This window comes from Pelecanus crispus, chromosome 1, assembly GCF_030463565.1.
Source record: "Pelecanus crispus isolate bPelCri1 chromosome 1, bPelCri1.pri, whole genome shotgun sequence".
NCBI classification, from domain to species: Eukaryota; Metazoa; Chordata; class Aves; order Pelecaniformes; family Pelecanidae; genus Pelecanus; species Pelecanus crispus.
This window is the reverse complement of record NC_134643.1, coordinates 18,080,583-18,105,445: the sequence shown is the minus strand read 5'-3', so window position 1 is coordinate 18,105,445 and position 24,863 is coordinate 18,080,583. Positions and strand designations below refer to the sequence as shown.

General features: G+C 47.9%; 1 protein-coding gene across 1 annotated transcript; it reads left to right on the top strand.

Annotated features, from left to right (window-relative positions):
- Positions 1–23,632: 23,632 nt before the first annotated feature.
- LOC104032490 (histone H2B 5) lies at positions 23,633–24,013 on the top strand. The gene has a single exon (XM_009484860.2). The coding sequence runs from the start codon at positions 23,633–23,635 to the stop codon at positions 24,011–24,013; it is 381 nt and encodes a 126-aa protein (XP_009483135.1).
- The last annotated feature ends 850 nt before the right edge of the window (positions 24,014–24,863 follow it).

The following is a 24,863-nucleotide window of genomic DNA, read 5'->3' as shown; positions in this document are numbered from 1 at the left end:
CCCACACAAAGAGGATGGCAGCTGCTGGGAATCGAACCTCGGCTACGTACAGCAAGAGGAAGCAGCCAGGATCTTCAAGGATGATACGTGCAGGCAACTCCCGTGGCATTACTCCCTGTCTCACAAGGGAAAAGGTGAGCAAGAGGGAAGCTGAAGAAAGCCCCAAACCCAAAAGTGAGTTCAGAGATAGGATCCCAGACTACAGATCAGACTGATTTTGAATCAGGTAGCTAAAGCTGTGTTCAATCGAGGGCCATGTAAGTGCAGGGAACATCACACCGAAGGCACACAGCGTTTCATCTTTGGGTGCTGAACTTGCCATTTATTCCCCATCGCAATGTGGTACCTTGTTGCAACAGTTGTGCATCTTACAAAATGCTCAAAGCTACTGGTCCCTTCACCCCCAGGACAGGGTTATGGGTATTTTCAGATCTCTTCTCTGCTGCTCTGACCTCTAAGACTCAAACTAGACATGCCACGCTCTCCAGCCAACCCAGAAAGCATAAACTCACCCAGTTTCTGGCAGCACGTTGTCCCTGGAACAAACCCTAATAGTGGTAGCGGTCACACTACTACAGGAGCGTCTGGGAAAGCAGGTTGTGCCCAAAGCACACAACTATAGGCTCCCTAGACTCAGATCTGAGTAATTTACAGTAAATTACAGGGTTTAGAGACCCACATCAGTCCTAACATAACTAGGAGGGATCCTGAAGCTGTACAGCTACAGACATCAGTTGGCTCTGTGAAAAGCAAGATGGAAAAAAAGATATCCTTATCAGGCTCATAACGCAGTATCATAGACTATGCATGGCCTTCAAACTACGTTTTAAGAGATCTTTCTCTAGAGGCTTCACATTTCCCCAGCACTATGGCTGTGACACTGCTTAAATAGTGCTGACAGTAATACATCCACACACCTCTCTGTAGCCCTGCTACGCTTCCCCAGGAATTACAACATGCTGTTAACCTTGAAAAGCGCATCACGTTATTTTAAAATACAGTTGCTGTGCACACCTGGGAATGCAGAGATGAGATCCAGAGAGAGGGGAAGAAAAACACACAAACCATTTCCTGAATGTAAAAGCAACATGGAGCCTCAGGTAGTAAAATCCATGGTGAGAGGCTGGAGGACTTTTTTCTGAAGGTAGCACTAGAACTAAAACTCTTTTAAGAAGTTCTCTTTTGCATATGCATTTCTAACTTGAAGAAGCCACTTTTCAAAATTTAAGCTAATGATAAACTTCAGGTTATGAAATAAACCCTGTTTTGAGCATCTAAAGATGCTTGTGTATCCTTCCATTGAAAGGCCTCATACTAATTTTCAGTCTCCGAGAACTGGTTGGTTTCCAAACCAGTGAATGTGAAGTGTTCTGTATATGAGTAATCTGATAACTGAAATGAATATTGAAGGAACAAGTGGTTTTTACAACATGGTAAAAAATGCCAAGCATTAGTAATGCCAGATACTAATACAAACTGCTGACAGTCCTATCGAGAGCTCTGATAAGACAGTTTTAGCAGTTGGAAACTAATTGCACTCAGTCAGTAATTGCAGACATCAGGCCAGCATGGAGTGCATGGCTTTGTTCTCTTTAATTAAGATAAGTATAGACCTCTCATATTGTGCAGTTACTTTCAGGGGAGTACTATAGAAATTTAAAATGTGTCTATTAACCATTGTATTTGGACACGGAGAAGGCAAGCAACTGCCAACTGCTTTTTCCACATAATTTTGCCATATTCTTTAAGAACCTTAAAAAAAACATCTTAACCAACTACACACACCTAGATATACAAGAGCAGACACTCAATGGTCAAGAAATGAGAGTGTCCCCTCCCAGAGTTTGATGAGAATCCCAAGGATAAAGTGGTATTTTGGGCTTTATGCCTTTTTCTTGTTCTCCTCTCTCCCTCCTATCCATGAGCAGTGTTACCAGCATTACACTAACAGTTTTATTCTGTACCTGAAGCGTTGACCTAAAAATGAAAATGCTGTTTACAAAGTCTATATTTAACATCAACTACAGAGTTACCCACATAAGCATACAAAACATATGTGGCAGAATAAGGAAGCACCCGAACTTCCCTCCATTTAGTTTATAAGACAGATGCTCACCTTCAGGCATGTCACAAAGGAAACGCAGTAACGTAGAAAGTGCCAATGGCCAGGTGGGTCAGCTCCAATGGAGCACAACGCAGCATGGGATGGCTGCTGGAGAACCAAACCAGCCCACAGCAAGGATGTGCCCTCACAAACGTAAGCAAGCATTCACTCAAAACTGAAACGAGCTCCGTTTCAGAGAGTAGTCCACATGAACACACCCCAAGAAACATACGTACCCCGTGTGACTCAGCATCTAATGATTACACTTACTAGGCATGTGCAGCCAGCAAACCTAGTCATAAATCCCTTAATCACAGGTCAAAAGAGTTGTTAAAGTCTGCATTGATGGGATCAGGAAAACGCTGAAGCGTTTGGGGTTTTTTTAACAAGGAACATCAGCTCCTGTGGAAGAGCAAAAGTACTCAGAGAAGCTGCATCAGTGACTTACAGCACCAAAGCGACCTCTTGGACCTGCATCCTAAACAAAACACGCTCAAAATTTACTTTAGAAGTTTCTTATTTTTACAGCATACTGGGAAACATGAGGCCACAGCTGGAGTGCTGGGTCCAGTTCTGGGCTCCCCAGTACAGGAGAGACATGGACATGATGGAGAGAGTCCAGCAAAGGGACACGGAGATGAAGAAGGGGTGGAGCATCTCTCCTGTGAGGAAAGACTCAGAGAGCTGGGACTGTTCAGCCCGGAGAAGAGGAGGCTCAGGGGGATCTCATCAACGTACATAAATACCTGAAGGGAGGGTACGAAGAAGACAGAGCCAGGCTCTTCTCAGTGGTGCCCAGTGACAGGACCAGAGGCAACGGGCACAAACTGAAACGCAAGAGGTTCCCTCTGAACATCAGGAAACCCTTTTGCACTGCGAGGGTGACCAAGCACTGGCACAGGTTGCCCAGGGAGGTGGTGGAGTCTCCATCCTTGGAGATACTCAAAAGCCATCTGGCCATGGGCCTGGGCAACCAGCTCTAGGTGGCCCTGCTTGAGCAGGGGGCTGGACCAGATGACCTCCAGAGGTTCCTTCCAACCTCAACCATTCTGTGATTCTGCGAAATAAAAAGCCTAGTTCTAGGTGTCTCATCGGTGACTGAAGAGAACTAGTTTTACAGTAAGTTTAATGCATTCTTGTTAACGTGTATCTAGAACAGGTGATGTGTTGTGACCGTCACAAAGAACTTGCTGCATTAACTTGGGATTTGTAAGAAGCGGCAACTAAATGGAATTTCAGTTTCCATTAAGATGCAGATGTAGCTTTTAAACTAAAAGAGACTATTTTAAGTAGTCTCAAGGCATGTTTTGAAAATAGTGCCAGCGGTTTTCTTCCTCATTAACACGGGCAAGTATTAAACACTACAGTGACCCAAGATGCAAATAGAAAGGATTTTTCAAACTCAACTGAACATGCTGGGAATCTTTACCTTCCACTATTCTCAGAAGAAAAAAACCTGCCTTTTCAATCATTTAAACATGTCTGAAGATCTGGTCTTGTAAGTCATGGAATTAAATTTACTGCTATCAGAGCGTGCACCAGGAGAAAGGAATGGGTGTTAAAGAGAGGAGGGGAAAACCAGCAAGAGCACTCCTAACCACAAATACAGTATTTTTGGTTTGGTTCCGATAACTGCTCTTACAGTTTAGTCAAAGCAAGATTTACTGTGCAAAAGAAACTGTACTATTAAGATGAAGAAAAAACATCCAGAACTTCCTCTCTGTGAAGACTGCAGAGCCTGTTAATATTTATGAAGTCTGAAGTAGCTTCAAAGACTCCTTACTTCATTTTCTTATGTCATAACAAAAAGCAGCACTAACTCATTAAATTTTAAGGTGAGTTCACCACTAAACTATAACTGTTTTAATAAATTCCGACCTCCTAGGAGAAGGCTTAACTTCTTTGTTTTGCGTGTGTTTGTGTCCCCCATATCAATGACAATGACCACAAGATGAAAAGAGGAAACGTGCATTTGTTCAGCAACTTGAAAGATCAAGACACATAAACCCTGGAAGCATTCAACATTATAACCCAAAAGCTATGCTTGACAGCTGTATTTCTCTGCACAGATTGTTCCATGGATTAACCTGCGTACTGTGCAAGGCCAAGGCAGTGGGCAGAGAGTTTTGGAAGACCCTGATTAAGCACTTACTGCCAAAAGCTTTCCCTCTGATCAAACTCTGTGTCATAAAATAACACATTAGAGGAAGTTGTATGTCCTCCTAGCACGGACACTCCCATGCAGATATTATTTAGCTGAGAAAAATCTATGTAGGAAAGAAAAGGAAACAGTGCTACAGGTTAAAGCTAGAAAATTGTGTACTTTTATTTGGGCCTGCCATGGTCAGGTTTGGACAAGAGAGCCTCTAATTTGGGAGGGCAGATTTTTCTGCACATAATACTGGAGTATTTTGGTAATAGCCAGGACCTTGGGGACTTCAAAGTTAGAGGCTATCAGTGCTAAGCCTGATAAATACTGGGGGTAAGTAGAGGGAGGAAGAGACCGGGACAAGCCATTGAATAGCTACATAGCTTTAACCCAAAGCATTCAGCAAGGTGCATGTTGCCCTTGACTCAAGCATTCCTGAATAGCTTTTATTTTCCAGACCTATAAGAAAGAAAACATCAGGAAATGTGATCTATTACTCCTTAAATAAAAAGATATTCACCATGAAAGTGTTAAGTGGACCATATTTTACACAAAACACAGCCTCACATCTTCAAGAATCCCTATGGATTTGGTGGTGACTGAGTCAAAAAACAAAGCATGACTTTTCAGCAGACAAAATGAGGTGAAATGAGGTTTTTCTTCATTTTCCAACAGATTTGTCATCGCTTTGGGGGTGAAACAGTTAATGCTCCTCCTTAGCTTTGAAGTCTGTGTATTAAGGAGTGACTACTCAAGTATCAGAACGATGCTTAAGACACAACACATACACGTAGTATACCACATGTATGTACGTCATGGGCATCCACAGACAATGTTCCATGCCCCAGAAGTATACCTGGCCTTTAACAGCAGCACTAATCACTTCTCACACACTGCAGAAGCTCCCTTCCCAGAATAAAATATTAAAGTTGGGTTTTTTCCCCAAGTCTCAAACAATATTGAATCTCTTTGGCAGCCCCAGCCATCCACTCTTAGAATGAACCTCAGTTCCTACAAGCTTTGAATGTCACACGCCGGGAGGAAGAGAAGGGGCAGGGCCAGGGAACAGCTTCTGCATTGGCCACCTGCTGTAAATCACTGGGAATTAGTTTCCAGCCAGGATGTTGGCAGGGCTGCGCGTCAGCCCCCTAACTTTGCCTCCTCAATCGGGATCTCCCCTCTGCCAGTCTCTCCAAAACCGGGTCCCACCGAAAAGCGGTGCCAGGACAGGCTTTTCCCAGCTGCTGCCCTTAATTCCTTCCTCCACGACTGGCGCTGACGTCAGGTCACCAGGCCACAGCGATGCTGGCAAGGCGGGCAGGCGGGCCAGGAGGGAGGTCAAAGTCTGGGTGATGCCTTCACCCGGAGCAGAAGCCGCACCGCGCCGGGGAGCGGCACACGTGCGTTCAAGCAGCAGCAGCCTCCCCCGCCCCGCTCGACAGCCACCCCCCGACCCAGGACGTGCTGAGCAGACAGGTCTCACCACCGCCACAGTTCAGAGAAAAAAACCCAAACCCACCAGTCTGACGCTTTCGCTCAGGTTAGTCCCACCTGCCCCCGTCCAAAACCATCTCCTTCAGCTTACCCGCGGAGCTGGAAACACAACATGGCTCATCTTCAGTTCAGCCTGGCACCTCAGCCCAAAACCACCTTTATTACGGCAGAGGAATGAGCCAAACATACTTGTGGCCACCATATGGAAAACGGTGAAACGCAACTGAGGCTTTCAAGGATTTTTGCACAATTCGGTATCATAATACCACCAATTCTTTCTATATTTCCTCAGTTTCACAGCTAGTAGCTTAAATGTCAGCTTCAGAAAAACACAGACTAAGACTAAAAAAAGCCCTCCCTTTCTCAACAACTTGATAACTAGATATGGCATTTGATAACTAGATATGGCATTTAAAAAAAAAATAAAAAGGTTTAAGGCACCTCTAATTCTGAGGAACGAAACTACTTACCACATGTTAAAAACCAAGGCAGAATACTGTCAATAATGCAGAGCACAGGTACCTGGGACCCCTACTTTATTTAATATTTCCCGTCCTCCCCCACATCTCAACCACCACTGGAAGTGCGATACCCGAAAACTTGTCCATCATTCATTGCGCATTCACACAAGCTTAACAGTACCACATCTATTCAAACTGAAATTCTGCAGCTGCAGTAACGAAGCATGACACGAAAACGTGACAAAAAGCTGTTATTTTCCCCCGTTTGCCCCACAGGTACATTGAAGCCCAGTGATGACCCACAGAGGCACGCGCAGGGGGCTCCCGAAATACATGCGCACCTACTGGAGCTTTTCTGAAGGAGCCCGGGTTGACAGCTTGGACCGTGGAAAAGCCATTTAGCCAGCACCATGGCTCTGCCGTCCCCTCAGTCTCCTTGAAAGTAAGCTGAAAGTAAGCTCTCCAGCAGCATTGCTCTGCTCCCACTCCTCCGACACTCCCATGCCTCGTCGCTCCACGTCAAGACGCAGCCAGACACCGCGGGCTTTGGGGGACCGGGATGCCGCTGGCTGCTATTTAATGCGAACCCGCGGCCAGGCCCCGGCTCAGCCAAAGCTCAAGATGCAAACCTCAAAACAGAAACAACGTTCCCAGGTCTTATTCCCAATTCGGATGCCGCCCCGAGGCCACCCCGGCCCGGGGGGGGCGGGAAGAGGTAAGGGAGGGGTGCGATGCAGCTCGCAGGGCCCCCCCCCCTCGCTAAGGGCCCCCCCTCGCCAAGGGGGATCCCTGCGAGCAGCCGTAGGAACCACCACCATGATCAAAGCCAACTGCACGGCAGCGTGAGGGGGAGGAGGAGGAGGAGGAGCGGCTCTGGCAGGCACGCCGTGCCCGCAGCCACCGCACGGTCCCCAGGACAACAACAACTCGGGAGACCCGGGGGGCGAGCCGCGTTTGTGCGGACAGAGGTGACCTTTACCGGGCTGCCCGCCGCCCCACGCACGCCGTGTTCGCTACGGCCCGCGACCCCCGGCCCCGCGTTCCGGCGGCGGCGATGCGCTCCGGTCCCCGCCGCCCGGGACGGCTCCGCGGGGGGCAGCGCCGAGCCGCCGGGCACCCCCAGCGCCCGCGGGGACGCTCGCCCGGCTCCCGCAGACGGTCGGAGAAGGCCCAGAAAGACTGAGCCACCGGCCGAGCTCCCGGGGGCTCCCCCGCAGCCCCCCGCTCCGCCCCCCCCCTTCCCCGACAGAGCCGAACAAAAGGCGACGGAGGGAACGGGGGCAGCGACCCCCTCCCGGGGGTCCCCGTCCCGGGGGGCGGCGGGGCGGGCCCGGCCGGGCGGAGGCACCGCGCCCCGCACCCAGCCCTGCCCGCCGTGCGGGGGCGCGTCCGGCCCGGGGAGCTTGGCGCCGGGCTGGGGGCGGAAAGGCTCGGACAAAAAAAAAAAAAAAAAAATAGAATAAAAGAATATTATTATTATTATTATTAATCCCCCGCCCAGAGGCGGCGTGGCGCGGCACTCACCCTGCTCGTAAATCGGAGCAAACTCTCATTCACGCTCCCGCGGTGCCCAGGCCGCCGGAGCCAGGCGACGCCCCGAGAGCCGCCGGTCGCTGCGCCGGGCCGGGCCGGGCGCCGCCGGGGCCGGGCGCGCCCGCTCAGCCCCGGACAAAGCGCGGCGCCCCTGCCCGCTGCGGGCGAGGGCGGCAGCAGGTGCCCGTCCGCCGCCGCGGCCGTGCCGAGCGCCCTGCGCAGCCGCCGCCGCCGCCGCCGCGCCCGAGCCGCTCGCCGGGGCCGCGCCCGCCCCGCCCCCGGCCGCCGGCGGCCCCGCGGCGGGAGCCCGCAGAGGCGGGGGCGGGCGGGGCCGGCGCCGGGGGGCGGCGCGGCGCGGCCCGCAGGAGCGCGGCGGCGCAGAGCGAGGCGCCCGCCGGCCGCAGCCCGGCCCCCGCTCCCGCTCCCGCTCCCGCTCCCGCGGCGGAGGCGGCTCCCGCGGTCGGCCCTGCCCGGCGCGGCGCCCGCAGGCTCGGCGCGGAGCGGCGACGAGCAACCGCCCGGCCCCGCCGCCGCCGCCGCCGAGCCCGGCCTGCACCTGCCCTGCGCCGCGCCGGCGCCTGCAGCCCGGCTGCGAAGGAGCCCAGACGCCCAGCAGGCAAGATCCTCCATAGCGCGCTGGCTGCCGGCGCTGCGGTCTGTGCTGCCCTCCGCTATATGCGTTGCGCACCGGAGTAGCCCGCAGCGGGGACCGCGCTGTCTAAGTATGCTATTTGCTATACCGCCTGTACCGTGATGCTGTGTATGGGTAGCGGGAGCGTGCGCTCTGGCCGGGTCCTGAGCCCGGCAGGATCAGGGCTTCGTCCTGCTCCGGGCTTGACAGATACACCGACACGGCGGCGGCCTTGCCCGTGCTTCGCTGCAGCCGTAGGAATCGTACCACCGCTCCGGTTAAGCGGGCTCTGAGGGCGAAGCGCATGCCCGAGCCTGGGCACGGCGGCGGCAGGGCTGGGGGCTGCAGTCCCGGCCGGGGTACCCGCTCTGGGCCGCGCCGTGGCACCGGCTGCGGGGGGCCGGCGGTACCGGGGGGCTAGGCTGGCCATCGGCGGCCTCCCCGCACGCACGCTCGGGAGCCCAGGCCCGCGGGGAAGGGGTCGCTCCTGCCTATAGACACCTCGACGTCAACACTGCGTATGTTTGTTAATCAGTTAGCAAGCATATCGGGCTGTACACCGTGGCTCGTGCACCGTTCGTTGTGTTTTGCGCTGCTTGTTGTTAACCCTGATCTCTTTTTCGTAGCTTAAGAAATACAGGGAGTATGTGCCATAAGAAACGCTTTTACTTCTCATTCCTCTCATGCCCCATCTTCTGGGTTTGGCAATGCAGGGACTGCCTAACGGAGCGGCTGCCGTGCAGCGTAAGCAATATTATACAATTTTGTAATAGATTTGTCTACCTCAGCGCGTGCCTCTAGCGCAGTGGAGGCGAGCCACGGTTTGCTGCGCGGCGTCCTCCAGCGAGCCCCTGGAGGGGGTGGCCCTGGCTCCGCTGCTTTTCTCCGGCAGATTTGCCTGTTTGCAGGCTGGTGACTGACGGCACGTTCCGCACTCGCCAGCGTCCTCGTATTTCACGTCGTCTCGTGCCCTTTGCATGCCGTCTTTGTCACTTTTTATTTTTTGAGATTCAGAATTTATGAATCAAAAGATGGGGGAGTGGAGCCATGTGGAGGCTGAGTCAGATTGTGAAAAAGGAAAGCCAAGCAAGAATGTGCAATTGCATATCACATTTACAAACACGGTTTCATTCATCTCCGTATGCTGCTCCTGTTACTACTAATAAAGCTCTGGTTTCTCAGACTGGTGCTACCCTGGGAACACTGTTTGATCTTCCTGGGGTTTTTACTCTGTAGCCTCCGTAGTAGTTTTGTTATAGTGTGTTATTTTCATGATTATGTTTTTATTCCATTGAACACATGTTAATAACGGAAGGAATCTGGCAACATGAATGTAAGTCCTGCACCCTCCTCTTTTGTTCCTATTATTTGATCTGCAAAGGAGTGACAGATTATTTACCAGCAGCAATTTTTTCCCTCTATACTCATAAGATTTCCTAATCATAAAAACAAAGCCTTTTCCCTGAGCACACACCCCTGTTTGCTTCCTCTTTCTTTCCTCATCCTGCTAATGATACCCAATTCCATCACGGTTAATTCTGGAGCTGCAGGAAATCTAGCTTTGTCAACTAAAACATTTCTACAGAAGTCTCTGTATGCAAAGGGAGCCAGAGAGCAAGGTCTGCGTAATGGTGTCTGGGGTTTTCTTCCCTAGCAGGGAGGTATAACTGTGGAGTGTACAGTAATTAATTTAATCCAACACGGGGAGAGAAGAAGGAAGAAGATGGGTTGTATTGGGAAAAAATAAGCGTTTAAGGTTTCAGATGTAAGGTCTAAGTGGCAATTTCAATTACCGTCATGATTTTTTTTTGGACAAAAGGCAGCAACCTAGTACAAGGGTATCGTTTGTCTTCTCCTGGCCTCATCCTTTGTTCTCCTTGGATTTAGTCTGTCACTTCCCGGGGCTTGACTCTGTCCCCCCTTGGGGCAGCAGCACCTCTCACCCACGACTCTCAGAAGTGCTGTTCTGGCAGGTGATTTTTTTTCTCCAACTGCTTATTTCACATCATCTCTGCTGTGCAAGGTCTTTCTTGTTATGACCCTCCACTTCTCTCTCCTCTGTGTCTTATTTATGCTTCAGTATTTCTGTCTTGCCAAACATTGTGCTGGTTACTTTACCTTCCCCCTTCTCTCTGCTTTTTGTCCACTCACACCTTTTCTCTCATTTTTGTCCACTTTATATCCTCTCCTTCTTACATCTTTTTCTCTCTCTTTTTCTGTCCTGGTTTTTATACCCTGTCTTCCTGTCTCCTTTCTGACATCTCACCTCAGTTCACTGCCTTACTCTCTTGACATTTTTTCTCCATGCTGTCCTTTGGTCATTGTCTTCCTCCCTCCTTTCTCCTGACTTACATTTGTGCATATATATATATATGTGTATGCATATATCTCTACTCCACTCCAGATCTTCCATTCCTCAGCTGAAACAAAGAAATTACTCATGTTGATAGTCTGATCCTATTGCATCCCTTTCTCAGCACCTGAAATAACGCTGTTCATGCCCATCCTCAAACACACCTATCGGGTAGACTGAAGAATCAAGTGTGTGGGACATGTTCCGAAATTCAGAAGTAGACTTGAGAAGGCAGCTCGTTCAGGCTGCGCTGTGAACAGAGCAGTTGCTGTGCTCCCACTGACAGTACCAGAGGAGGATTGTAAGCCCCCTGAACTCAAGGACCTGATGGCATTTTCTTCACATTTCTGAATTTCTGGGTTTTGGGAATGAAAAGTCTGTAAGTTTAGGTAAGGGACAGCGCCATCTATTTGAATTATCCCTTGAAGCCTGGAATGATCCAAAATAAGACCGCACCAAATGCTTTTCTTTTTTGCCAGTTGTTTTGTTTTATACATTTGGTAAGCCACCTTTGTGCACGTGTTGGGAGAGAAATGCTTTTCTGCTCGTCAGAGCTAAGCTCTGCCTCTGAGAAGGGCTCTGTGTGAGGCGAGGCTGGGATCTCAGCTTGTCAGCTTCCCTTTTTTTCTGGAGCCAGAGGGAGAGGGGAGAGCTGTGACTGCAGGATCATATGCATTGGGTGGGGGATGGAAGAATAGATGGGTAACCCAAAAATGCTACATTAACCTCAGGGGGTGGGGGTGGAGTTGTTTAATAATATTTCCCCTTGACTATCACTGTCTACAAACAGCATCATTGGGGATCAAGGGCAAATGTTAGATTTTGCTATTTAAGTAAGACTCTTAGTTTAAAAAAAAACTGATTTAATAATTAAGCTTTTTTTTTTTTTGTCTTTCAAAAAGCGTACTACTAACTGGCTGGAATGAAAACAGCTCCATCCCACGGATTCCACCTCCGCTTTCTGGCAGCTTACCTGACTCATAAAGAGAGTGGGGGATTTTTTATGCCATCAACTCAACATTTTCCTTTGTGGTGAGAGTTAATCACCACCCTTGTCATATTATTTCACCGACCCTCTTGAAGATACGATCTGTCAGGGGGGATTGTTTACCTTGCTATCTTACCAGCCTTAAAACTTCTTATAGAATAGGGTTGGGGGTTTTTTTTTCTGAATTTGGTGAGAATACACAGGCAGTCCATTGCAGTAAGGTTGTCTGTGTTATGTGTTAAAAACTGTCGTTTACCCCAGGATCAGGGAAGAGCGAGTTTCTGGAGTTTCTGTTTGCAGAGGACTCATCTCTGACATGAGATGTGCCACCTGGAGAGTTGAGGTGCATCAGCTGAAGGTAGAGGACCACCCCCCAGGTAATAATTGTGGGAGGTGTGTGCTGAGGAAGAAACTGTGGGGTTGTAGCCATGATGATCAAGGATTTAAGAGGGCAAAGTTTTGTCAGCAGAGGCAATGTTTGTATTAGGCCAACAGACAGAGTCAGGGAAAACGGACATGCTTTTGGGCACATAAAATCTCTCCTTGTAACCTGTTTGTATAACCTGTGTGACCCTGCCTCTTGTGAGGAGAGAGACTGTGTGTAGTAGACTGAGGTTTGTCAAGCAGAAAATACTACACGAAGGGAGACAGGAAGATATGAATGAGAACAAAACACAAGAGTGTGCGCAGGAGTCAATGGGAGAAGGGGTAGGAGGAACTGAAAGTGCACCTCTCAGTTATTGGGAGTTACGAAGAGGACGTGAGTTACCCTGGAAAGTGAGAGGAAGCTTGAGCAGAAAAACGTGTGACGTTTTTGCAGAGGAAATTCTTGAAATGAGGTGCAGGGAGGGCAGAGAGGAAGGAACAGCTGAGACAGCGCTGGAGCTCAGCACTTAGTGTGAAGGAAGGCCAGGGAAAGCATTTGATAAGAGTCCTCATTTCTGTGTCACAAGGGCAGGCAGAATCAAGGAATGGGAAGGAAGGGGGAAAACCAAAAGAACTGAAGTGAGCCGTTGACAAACATGGATGAAGGAAGGGTAGGAAAGCTGCTGCTGTGTTGACAGAAAGGGAGACGTCCTCTTTGGGTCCCCTGTGGGACCTGGAAAATGCTTGAGTAACAAGCGGGGTGCTGCAAGACAGGAGGCAGGAAGCATCCCATCAGGAACGAGCTGTCTGACCCTACCCAATATAAATATGGGCTGTTTCCATTCTTCACATCTATAAGCCTTAAAATGCATTGCAGATACAGCAGCTCTGCCCTGAAGATACGGGTGCTGCAGCTGTCTCGCCATTCTGTCGCACCTTCCCCTTTCTCCCACACCAGAATTAATCCCATATTCTCTCCTCTCCTGCACTGTGGGTCCTCAGCCCAGCTCCGATCGTCCTTCCTATCAATTGCGCCTGCTTGATAACTGGGGCACAACTCAAGATAAGCACTCGGGAGTCACCCTGTGGGTGTGCTTCTTGAAGCAGGGGCACTGATGAGCTCTGTGGAGGGTGCGTGCTGAGAGAGGCACCAGCAGGGAGGAAGAAGAGCAAAGGGTGAGCACTTCATCTGAGGAAGAAACAGGTTGGGAGACCATAGCAATGGGGAAACTTAAGGTGTGGAAGCCTCAGGAAGCAAGTGAGTGTAGGAGGATGGAGCCATGGATGGTTAAAAATAACAGTATGGCACAGATAATGTGGCACTCTGCTGGCATTTTGAACCTGCTGACTTTTCAAAACACATAAGTGTTTTCAAAGAGAGCCTTACATTTAATTGTTCTAATTGCTGCTGACCAGCCAGGACTGCTGGAATTTTATTTTAGGGCTGACATTATGTCCAGCAACCCCCATTTTCTTCACTGCTGGTCTAGTGGTTGCAACCAAGTCTTCAGCAGAGAGCTCTTTACACCCGTGCCTGATGTAAATATTGATGTATCCCGTATTATGCTTTGATTTCTCTGGAAGGGCGATGGCCTTTTTTAGCTTGTATCAGTATAGTGACTAGCACACTAAGTCCATGTCATAATGATTCTGTCACAAATTAGAGCTAAATTAAAACACCATTCACAGGCAATTCGTACGACATGGAATTTGGGTATGGCCTCACCTGGCTTGAAAGCCATTTTATTCAATGTTTCAGGAGAACTGCAAGCTTTTCAACCCCGTGGCCATTCAAAGTAACGTGTTAATCTCTGTACAAATATCACATGTTGGACGGGACCAAGTGGCAGCAAACCTGCTGGGGCTTTGAACCTCCTGCCACTTGTAATGGCTGTAAGAGAAAGAAGGAAGGAACAATGAAGAAGAGAGAGGTGCAAAGTGAAGGACCTCTGTGCATTTTGGTAACAATTCTTCAGTAGCACAGCAACATAGAACAGAAAGACACTGTCTGGTTAATGTAGAGCAGTTACTTGCTATTGCTGGAGCCATATCCTAGGTTTGTTTTTTTTTTTAAAAAAAAAAAAACAAACCAAAAATAATGTTTTGTCTTTGAACTATAGAAGGCATGAGCTTCTTCATCCTTCTCCCCTCATCTCTTGCTTTCATCCTCCCACTTCCAAGTAAGGATGTAAGTGAGGTTCCTTCTTCTCATCTCTAGCGTAAATTTATCCATGAACATTTTAAAACGGTTTATTGTCAGTTCTTGTGCCAGAGTTTACTTTTACCTTCAATAACTCTTGTGTCCTTAGTGCTCACCCTGACCTGTTTCTGAGAGTAGCCACCTCCCCTCTTTGGTGGAGCGTTGCTGTGCTGTCCCAGCCATGCTTTTCTCCTCTCCTTCCATCTAACAGGCTCTCCATTTTCCTGCTTCGTGCAGAAGATGACCTCTAACGCTCAGAGGACTCTCCGCCTGCGGTAATGTGAGCTAGCGGCTGCAGCAGAGAAAGGTGTCAGCAGTCCTGGATCGTATTCCCGGTCCGGTTATTAGATGATGTGAGATCTGGGGAAGGACATTGATCTTTGTTTCCCTGCAGGTTCCAGTACTAGTCTCACATCTCCATTTTACACTAAAATTGCTATCACCGTGCCAAATGAATTATTAATACACACATTACAATATTTTCAGTATCCTGTAGCAATGAAATCTGACTCTGTGCCACTCGCTGCCCTTTAGCTTGTGGCACGGCGTGCAGTCCTTCTGGATGTACCTGTGTGGTACCCACGACTCCTGCATTTACACTTCATGTTCCCCGGCACCCGTGCTTTACAGTCATGATAAAGCAGCTTTCACGTATTCCTGACTTTCTCATTAATTGCATGCTTTCCGCTGATTTTTTTTTAATCATTTTCAGGACTTGCTGAAATGTGGGTAGTGTAGCTGGGAAAGGATGACTGAAGTTAGAGACTCATTTAGAAGGAGTCAGTCATGACTGATTACAGCTGCATACATCATGCCCTCACCTGGCTCTTTCTTCGCATGTAGGAGGAGATTTGGTGGTGCTCGCTGCCCAGGTCTGTTGAGTACATGTGCATTAGACACGTACACATGGCATGAAGGTTGTTAAAAGGTTTTGCTGGGCTTGTTTCACCCCTGTCAGTGAGGACGTGGTAATACTTACATTGTGATGTACCCATCACATCATTCTTAAAAACCTTAATGACCTTGCTCTGATCTTCAGTCTAATTTGGCAATACAGCTTTCCACTTTGGCATGGTTTTCTCTCCGTACATATTATTCCCACCAACGTGGTATGGCCAGAGTAAATATTTTGGGGTACGATCCCTGCTTTTGTTTCTTTTTGCTACACAAATTGTCTGTAGCACTGGAAAAGGTCACAGAAACCTACTGAAATCTGGGGATGGAGCGTGTGGGAGGAAGAGGTGCCACACGTGCCTGCGTTGGTTCCCACATAACCCCTGCCTCAACTCAGAAGCAGCTTTCATCTCCTGGGGTTTCTTTTTCTCCCTCTCCCACCCACTTTCCCCTTATGGCCTGCAGGTTTTGGGCTGTAGCTTTTCATATTGTTGGCCATGGCTGAATTAGTACATTTTTAATGGATGCCCTTTTCAGCACCGATGAAAATAGTCTAGAATTTTGATAATTCTCCATTACTCCGTAAAATCCACAAAAATAGTTTGCTTAAATGCCATACCAGTTCTTTAGGCTTATTATCATTACTAGTTTAGAGTCCATGGCTAAATTGTGGGAGGAGTTATTTAAATACAGCAGACTAAGTAAGTATATGGTCTTCTGCTTTTCCAGAGAAACTGAAATGATGAGGTCAAAGATCAAGCGATTTTTATTAGGCACAGAGCAATTTATTTAGAATCTATGTTTTTTCTTTTCAGTAGCATAGGATGTCATGGAATAAGTAAAACACCTTTCTGATGTGTAATGGGTCGTTAGTATTACAGACCCCAGCCACCTGTGATTTTTATTCTCGCTTCCATTTCCGATCATCTGTACTTTGCGAATTGCCGAGCAGATTCATACAGCTTGCAGTGCTGCGGAGTAGCTGAGCTGCTGCGACGCCTTGCTTGCTTCGCCTGCCCGGCAGGATTGCTCCAGGTCAGCTGGAGATCATCTGCCTGTAAGTGGTGAGCAGGCTCTGACCTCTCCCTGGCTTCAGAGCAACTTTACTGAATTACTCCTAAGGACAGGAGCTGCTGCTGACGGGTTGACCCCCGGTGGGTCCAGTTGAGTTGAAGTGGGATATGAAGGGAACAGAAGCCTGTTGCTTATGGAAAGGATTCATGGCAAAAGAAGCAAATTCTGATGACTGTGAGACTTGGAGAAGAAGGTTGTGCTGAAGTTTATGCTGTGTTAAGGTTTTTACTTATTAGTAAAACCTCAGGAAGGGAGTGAGCCTGGTTGTGGTCTCTGTTGGGCTGTGTTAATGCTGAGGGCTTTCCGAGGGTGGCTGGGATAATACACATTTCTCTTAAACCCTGGCACTCTTTGTGGGGAAGCTGACTGGGGTGTAATTGTAGCAGATGCTGTACTGGGTGTACTCTCTTAAACATTTAGTGGGTATTGATCTACAGAAAACATCATTTCTCCTCTTTGCATTTATTAGGTCCTGTTGGTCAAGCGTGTAGATCAGAGAGATTCCAAAGCAGGTAGCTAAGGAGTGCTCTTATAAAGAGCAGATAAAAGTCATGCTAAAGCTTCTTTAAGTACTCAGTTATTTATTCACAATAACAAAACCCTGATAAAATGTAGAGTCTGATTTTTATAAAGTACTGAGCCTCCTGGATTCCAGTGGAAATCAATGTCGGCCGCTGGTGCTAAGCATCTCTAAACATTGTATTTGTGGTTTCAGACCCAGGCTAAACCCCCATTGACTTCAGGCACTCCTTTAATCAGAGTAAGGACAGGAGTATTTGGCCTCCTGACAGTCATTCTTCTTGCAGCACTGTGTGTCTATGTTGCTCTGCTTAGATTTTCTTTTCTTTAAAAATTCAATGTATCTTCTTTGCAGAGAGCTCTGATCTAGGGTCCTGGTCCTTACTTTGGCATAAGCATCTCTGATTGATACCCCCACAACCCTGAGAAGTATTTGCAGCTTGGGCAGAGGGAGCACAAGAAATTACAGCTGTTGCTGCTGATTCAAAATGTGTTTTCTGAAATCATAAATGGAAATGCTAGAAAAGAAAAGAAGAGAAAAGAAAATATTAGTGTAGGGAGTATGCGGAACTGAATTCCCAGGCAATGTGTTCACACAAGCAATGATAAGGATCAGACAAAGAGCTAGGATGCCAGTGTATCTCAGTGCTCTGTTCTGCTTGTATTTCTTCTAAAGAAATCTAAAGATCACTTTGAACATAGTGTATCTGTGTCAGGGAGTGATTTTGTAGCATTTCTTTCTATGTTAAGGAGGAGGGGGCATCTTCAGTTTTAACATATTTTCATGGTCCAATACACAAGCATGAATTTCTTCACTAGAAGAATTGCATGTGTGTATCCAAGGTTAAAAGTTAGCCATTTAAATGATAACTTTACAGGAGCAATCATATAAAATGCAGCAGAGCATGTGGGATTGGGGATGGGGCCTTATTATTGATACTGGATTACCTGGGAAGAGACCTGGGATCCCAAAACCGATCTCTGTGCCCCTCCACCATTGGAAGAAATCAGGCATTTCAGATTAGTTTACCTTCTTCTAGGAAATTCTCCATCTCGTTACTTCAGAAGAAAGCGAATATCACCTCATCATCACATGCTAGACAACATACCGAGAGAAAAATTCTTTCCAGTCCAAAATATGACTATCAGTTTTTGCACATGAGGCAGCATCACTGATGTCTCATGGTGACTCATCATGCTTCTGCTCTGCTTTACTACCTAAGGCAGAGCTTGCTACCAAATAACCATAAAATATCTGCTTGTTTTCTCAGTTATTACTACTTAATGGCACCTGTTGGATGAGCAAATTCTTGTTTAATAACTTCCAGGTAGATCGCTGTACATTATGAAAGGGAGGGGATTCGCAGTCTGCAGAAGTACGCTGTTGGAACAACAGTCATTTGCTGACATCTGGTAATTTGTAAACTGTTTTTACCAGATCTGCTGTCTGTGCTCTTACAAGCATTTTGGAGCAGATGAAGCCATTAGAAAGCCTTTTCCTTTTGGTGGAAACATTCCCTAATTTGTTGCCCTTCTTTGGTTTTAGAGAGTAAAACAAAAAGCAGCAGCTAATTTAACTTTACGTTTCTTGACATGTAGGATTAAAGCCAAGTTTTCTGTATTTTATACAGCAAGAGAAACTAAGGAAAGGGACAATAATTAGAACTAACAGGACATTCATATTTAAGGGGCAGAATAAACAGCAAGTGCCCATTGGCTCTCATTTACTCTAGCAAGGATTAAAGTAGATCATCAGAAGATTGGCAAATATCAGAATATCGGATGTCCAAAAGATGAGGGCTTGAGCTTTGCCTAGAAATGTTTAATTTTTCACCAAAACCTCCTAAGAACAAAGTGCCGATTCTAGAAATGTAACTTTTATGGTTGATTAGGAAATTATAGCAAGGGAGCAGGCTGGTGGGCATGGAGATTTAGAGCAGATGCCACAGAGCTCATCACAGCATGACAGCTTTTAATAGGAAAAAGAAGGAAAAATCCAAGTCCTGTTTCCACCCCTGCATGAGGAGGGGTCCAAAAGGCCAGCTAATAGTCCACCTATGGTCACCCATGCACACCGCTGGCACCAACTTGGCACTGGTCCTACAGACTCAGCAGCAAGGACAAAAATGAACAAAAATGCTTCGGGAGCTTTCTTGCCTCTCTCTCTCTCCATCAATATGTCAGGCCTAGGGAAAACAGAGACAGGATCAGGCTTCGCATGGGATTTCTCAGCAGGGCTCCTCTCCAATCTCAGATCTGAGAGACTGCGGTGATTTGTATCTTTGAATATGTTTTCAGTTCATTTTCCTTTTAATGATGCTGAAGAAAGGGGTGTCAACACAAAGGAAGACGTGTCTGTCACTCCACACCATTCTGGTTTCTAGCAGCAGGCAGGCTGCTGCTTGGAGCCCATAAGAAAAAATACTGTGGTTGGTTTTGTTGGTGGTTTTCTGAGGAAGGAAAAAAATGCCGGCACTGATAACTGATTGACTCAGAGCATACAAAGCTGTAACGAAAAATATGCATCCAAAGATGTTTTCTCAAAAACCTGAAACCTTCCAAATGTCACCATGCTGCTTGAGAGTGAGTGCCTCCTCTTGCATGGCCATACCCTGTGGACCAGGGACCTGGGTGGCTTGGACCTGGAGATGAGCACCATCTCCCCTCCTTAGGGGTCCTTGTGGGAGTCTCTGGCTGCAGTATCCCTCAGGAAGTGTCCGTCGGGGGAACGCGGCTCATAAAGCATGTTCTAGGCAAGAGGTACCCCAGTTCAGTCTCCAAGAGTCACAGAATGGCTGAGGCTGGAGGTGCCTCTGGAGACCATCTAGTCCAGCCCATGCTCAGAGCAGAGTTGGCCGCTGTGGGTTGCTCAGGGCCATGTCCAGTTGGGTTTTGAGTATCTCCAAGGATGGAGACCCTACAACTTCTCTGAGCAACCTGTGCCAGTGCTCAGTCACACTCACAGTAGAGAAGTCAGTCATGATGGCAACACTTCCAAATGCAAAAACTAATAATTATTAACCTCTTCCAGTTTCCTCCTTTATTTAAAGGAAAAAGAAAGAAATGCAACTGTTTTCATCCAAACACACCCATTTTTAAAGGTCATCTAAAGGTCACCTCAACAAACTCTCCACATGGACGCTTTGGGAGTAATCCCACTACTTTTATCTTCATACAAGAGCAGCACCTGCCTGTGGAATGCATTACACTGTTGGCGGAAGGGTTGGTGATACTGTTGGCCATTATTGACATATTTGTTTAGCACCTAACAAATGCAGTCAGGCTCTTTGTGCTAGGCACTGCTCAAACAAACTGGTAGGAGGATAACCTGTTACCAAAGGCGGTGTTATTTACCTGTTAAATAGTAGGCTGCAAAGAAATGGGTGGAGGGAAGCAAGGACACCAAAGCTTTTGTGCTAATCTCTGAACTTTAGCATCATTGCTTCCCTCATCTCAGCCATACCTGGGAGAAGAGCGAGATCCTGGCTGCACTACCCAAGAGCACTAGCCGGTCAAATGGGTGGAGATGTCGTGTAGGTGTGACCTTTTCTGGAGACATATGAAATCACTCTGGTGCCTGTTTGGCTCTGCATTCGTTTTTTAAAAGCCACAGTACAAGTGCGCTTAACAATTAATACATATTTTAGAAGGACACACTTTTTAAAAAGCCTAAGAAATAGTAATTTACATTTTTCAGTTGTGTTTTTCCATCAGGAAGTTAGCTCATGAGAAAAAGAAGCAAGTGCACAGTTATTACTTCTCTTGGAAAAATGCCTTTCCATTGAAAAGACGTATTTTTGAGTCTGCAAACAAGAGCGATAGGGGATTTCTTTTCCTGATATTGTTTACCAAGTAGAGAAAGAAAGGAAGAAAAATTGTGGTTTCACTAGAGGAAGAAAATGTGGTGCTTAAGGGGGCAGGTATCAGAGTTTTGAAGGGTTCCCGGGACTTTTGGGGCAGTCCAGCACCTGCCCTTCCAAATGCCTGCTATGCCTCCAGGAAGAACGCCTGGAAAAATTAATAAAGGGTATGAGATAGAAGAGTCAAGCACATAGTTCAGTGAAAATCATGTCTTCGGAGATTTTAAAGAAAAGGTAAGAAATTGATCTAGGAGGGTGCGCCTGGGTACCCTCAAAGCAAAGCATGGAGCTCTGGAGGCTCCTTCCAGCCGCGTATTTCTGGCATTTCTGTGACACTGATTTCCATATGCTCAAACTGAGCATTTTGCCATGCCAAGTCTTAGTGTCCACTTTTCTCTGAGCTTCCCACATGTCTCTGGGCATGTTCTTTGTCTGTGGTTTTCCATCTACATCAGCTTACGGGGCCATGAAGCTTTGCCAGGGGGGGAGTTCACCTGCAGGAGAACTACTCTCAGAACATGCCCATTCCCTTCCTCTTTCTTTGCAACTACTTTTCCTTTAACTTCAAAAAGTCAGCAAAATATGTTAATTTATGATTGCCAGGTAGTATACATTACAACTACAGGTTTCCTGAAACGAAGAAGAGATACTCATTTTCATAAACCAAAGCCAACTAGAAGAAAGCATCAACAGCTTTCAAAAAATTTGTTTGGTTTTTTCTTTTCTTTTTCTTCCTATCCTCCACACCTGATGTTAGATTGCTAGTTATTCCAGGGATTTGAGAGGGATTTGTACATATTTACCCAGTTTTGGTGGTTTTGGTTTTAATATTTGTATGCTTTAGTCACGAGCAGTTTGAGGTACTGGTGCAGGGAGGAGTTAGTGGTGCGCTTGCAGCCTGTTACATGAAGTTTTCCTGTATGCTGGCCTTTTCCACCTAGTTAGACAGTATCCCATTTTGGAGTGATAAAATACTTCTTTTTGCAAGATGAAGCAAAGGCAAGTTGAACAGGTCTCTTGGGCCTCACAAAGGCAAAACTCCCGTTAATAGCAAGGAAGAAATTGCTTTGCTTGAGCAAAAACTGAATGCTGAGGACATTGGTGCCAACTTTCGCTTCTAGCCAGGCAAGCATTTTGGAGGGCTGTGGTGGAGACGTTGCCTCCCCGCTCCCTAGCATCCTGAGCAGTGCCAGCCTGCCCTTGCAGCTGGGCATACCCCCACTTGAAATGCTCGGTGTTGCCCTTTGCCCATCACCTGCCAGGCCATGAAGCTGCTGGAGCCCAGCCTTGGTGCCTTGTAGGGTAAAGCAGCCGGCAGCAGCCTGGGTGCTTGGTGCAGGTGGAAAGCAGCATCTCACGTACCAAGGGTTTGGAGCTGTGGAGGTTTCTCACACAGTCTGGAAGCAGGAGCTGGTATCCACCGAGACATGGGCATGTAAGTCCAGCCACGGCATGGAAGTCATCTGTTCCCACAAGGAGCAATCAGGAACTTTTTAAAGACTTGGTTGCAAGACAGCTGCTGTGTCTGTCTTTGACTGCAGATGCGGACAATAGTGGAGAAACCAGGGCAGGATGGAGGGTGGCATCTCATTCCTTCTGAAGGAGGAGAGGCAGGGCTGAGCATGCAGCCATCGCTTTGGCACAGGCACCATTTAGGTCGCTCTCTGATGCTCTGTGTGTGCAGACCATATGTTGCATCCAAGATTTCTCTCTTCTGTTTACTTCTATCCATTTTCCCATGTGCCATCAGCCCTGAAGCTCTTTTTCCTCTTCTAGTCTCTCTTGGCCAACAGACTGTAATTCATAGGTCATCTTCAAAGGAGGCACAGAGCAGTAAAAGCCCAAGCCCTGGGGTGATGCTGGAAGCTGATCCTCCAGCAAAGCCTGGAGAAGCCTTGCCTTTCAAGGGAGCCCTCAAAGTGTCCTCTGAAACACAAAACTGTTTACAGTTACAACAGAGTTATTCTGTTGATGCACGTAGTAAAACAGGTAAATTCGTCGTGTAGGGGAAGCACCCAGGTTTATGACAGGTTTACATACTATCTTTCTGTTACGGCGCTTCTGGATGACAGCAGTCAGCTGCAGGTTGGGGCTCTGCAGGTTGGGGCTCTGCAGGTTGGGGCCTAATGAAGAGAAACTCGGAGAGAGGATCAGGCATCTTTGATGTAAATGGCCCAGTGGAGGTCTGCTCTCCTGAAAGCAAAAGGCACCAAATAGCAGGAAACAGTTTCAGTCCATGTAGCTTCTCTCCATTGACACGTAGCCCAAAAGCACTTTGATTTTTGCCTTCTGTCCACATTACTGTTTCTCTGTCAGGTGATGCCTGCCACCTCCTCTGAGCTTTTCTACTCTGGTATTTTTGCTAGCTAATGTGAATATGGAGAGATTCCAGTAGCTCAGCTAACTAGCTTAAAACTGTATAATTTTTATGTTCCACTGGAATACATGGTGTAAAGCAGTAGCCACAGAAATGCAAGCACTCTCAAAATAAACTTTTACCTACATGCAGAAAACCAAAGGGTCTATTGGAGATTGTAATAACCATATCAAATCATTTTTACCAGTCTCTCATAAAGGTGGCTTCAGTCACCAGCTTGCAACAGTCTCCAGCCCATTCCAGAAAGATTTAATTTAATCCATGCTGCAGTTAATGTTTTCTTTGGAACTGTAATGTTCTTCTTGGAAATATGTTCACCCCCAGCCCATATTTAGTAAGTAGATGCCAGCTAGGCCTGCTAGAACCAGCTAGGTTCAGCGATGTTTACAAGGCCGGTGTTACGGGGATTTAGTCAGAAAACAACAAAAAGACACAAACCAGAGCAGTTCTCACTGGCAGTTCAAAAGTGCTTGCGCGAGGGTGTTTGTCTCAGATTCAGGGATGCCGCTTGTCTGTGACTCAGACTCTCTCATCTTTCAGTAAAACTAAACTGTAGAAGAATAAAAAAGAACCTGATTTTTTGGTGTTCTTTCCAAGCAGCTCCAAGACCCAGAGAAAGAGCTCTCAGGATGCCCGAGCCAGCGAAGTCCACTTCTGCCCCCAAAAAGGGCTCCAAGAAAGCTGTGACAAAGACCCAGAAGAAGGGCGATAAGAAGCGACACAAGAGCAGGAAAGAAAGCTACTCCATCTACGTCTACAAGGTGCTGAAGCAGGTCCACCCCGACACCGGCATCTCCTCCAAGGCCATGGGCATCATGAACTCCTTCGTCAACGACATCTTTGAGCGCATCGCTGGAGAAGCCTCCCGCCTGGCCCATTACAACAAGCGCTCCACCATCACCTCCCGGGAGATTCAGACGGCCGTGCGCCTGCTGCTCCCGGGAGAGCTGGCCAAGCACGCCGTCTCGGAGGGCACCAAGGCCGTCACCAAGTACACAAGCTCCAAGTAGCCAGACGCCGCCTCTCCAACAGGACCATCGAGCACCGGACCCTCCGCACAAGCACCGGTAGGCAGCCGCGGTCCGGATAAACCTCACAGCTATTATCCACAGCAATTTACAGCCTTGGGATGGGCATGAGAAGCTGTCTGGTGGAAGGGGAGACGGTGATCTGGATGTCGGCTGATTTTCATAGTCTGTTCGGGATGTCCGACGGGTTCTGCGGGGCTGGTGGAGGAGGCCTCTGCTTTCACATCTCATCCGAAGGACTGACCGACTGCAGTATATCCAAACTCTCCTCTGTGCTTGGCAAACATGCATGTTTGGCGCTGGCAGGGGAGACTGGCAATGGCAACACAGAGACAGTGTCTCTGAGGTCTTCCTGTTTGGCTGCTTTCTCACAGTCATCCAAGACGGGCACTGAGGACTCAGCGCTGGTATCCTCTCCCTTGTAGCCCAGATCTGTCCTGCTGTACAGCGGCACAGCCCACCCCGTGCCAGCAGAAGGAGCGTTGACAGCTACCAGGCACGGGCTGTAGAATAAAGTCCGTATTGATTCAACAGCTATCTGTGCTTGACAGCCTGTTTTAAAGAGCAAGCCTGGCAGGCAGGCAGATGCCCGGGATGGTTCCAAGCACTGTTCCTCCTCGTCGCTCCTGATGGCTGAGCCATCGAGCAGGCTGAGGGTGCCGGCACGGAGCTGCCTGCTGCCTCCCACCTTGTGCCGAGGTGGATGGACAGACAAGGCGGGGATGTTGGGGCTGGGTCGCTACCTTCCCCGGCTGCTGCTTTGCCTGCTTTAGGACTTGCTTTCATGTGCAAGATGTTGCTAATTCTGCTGCTTTTCCGAGACTTTTCCTCC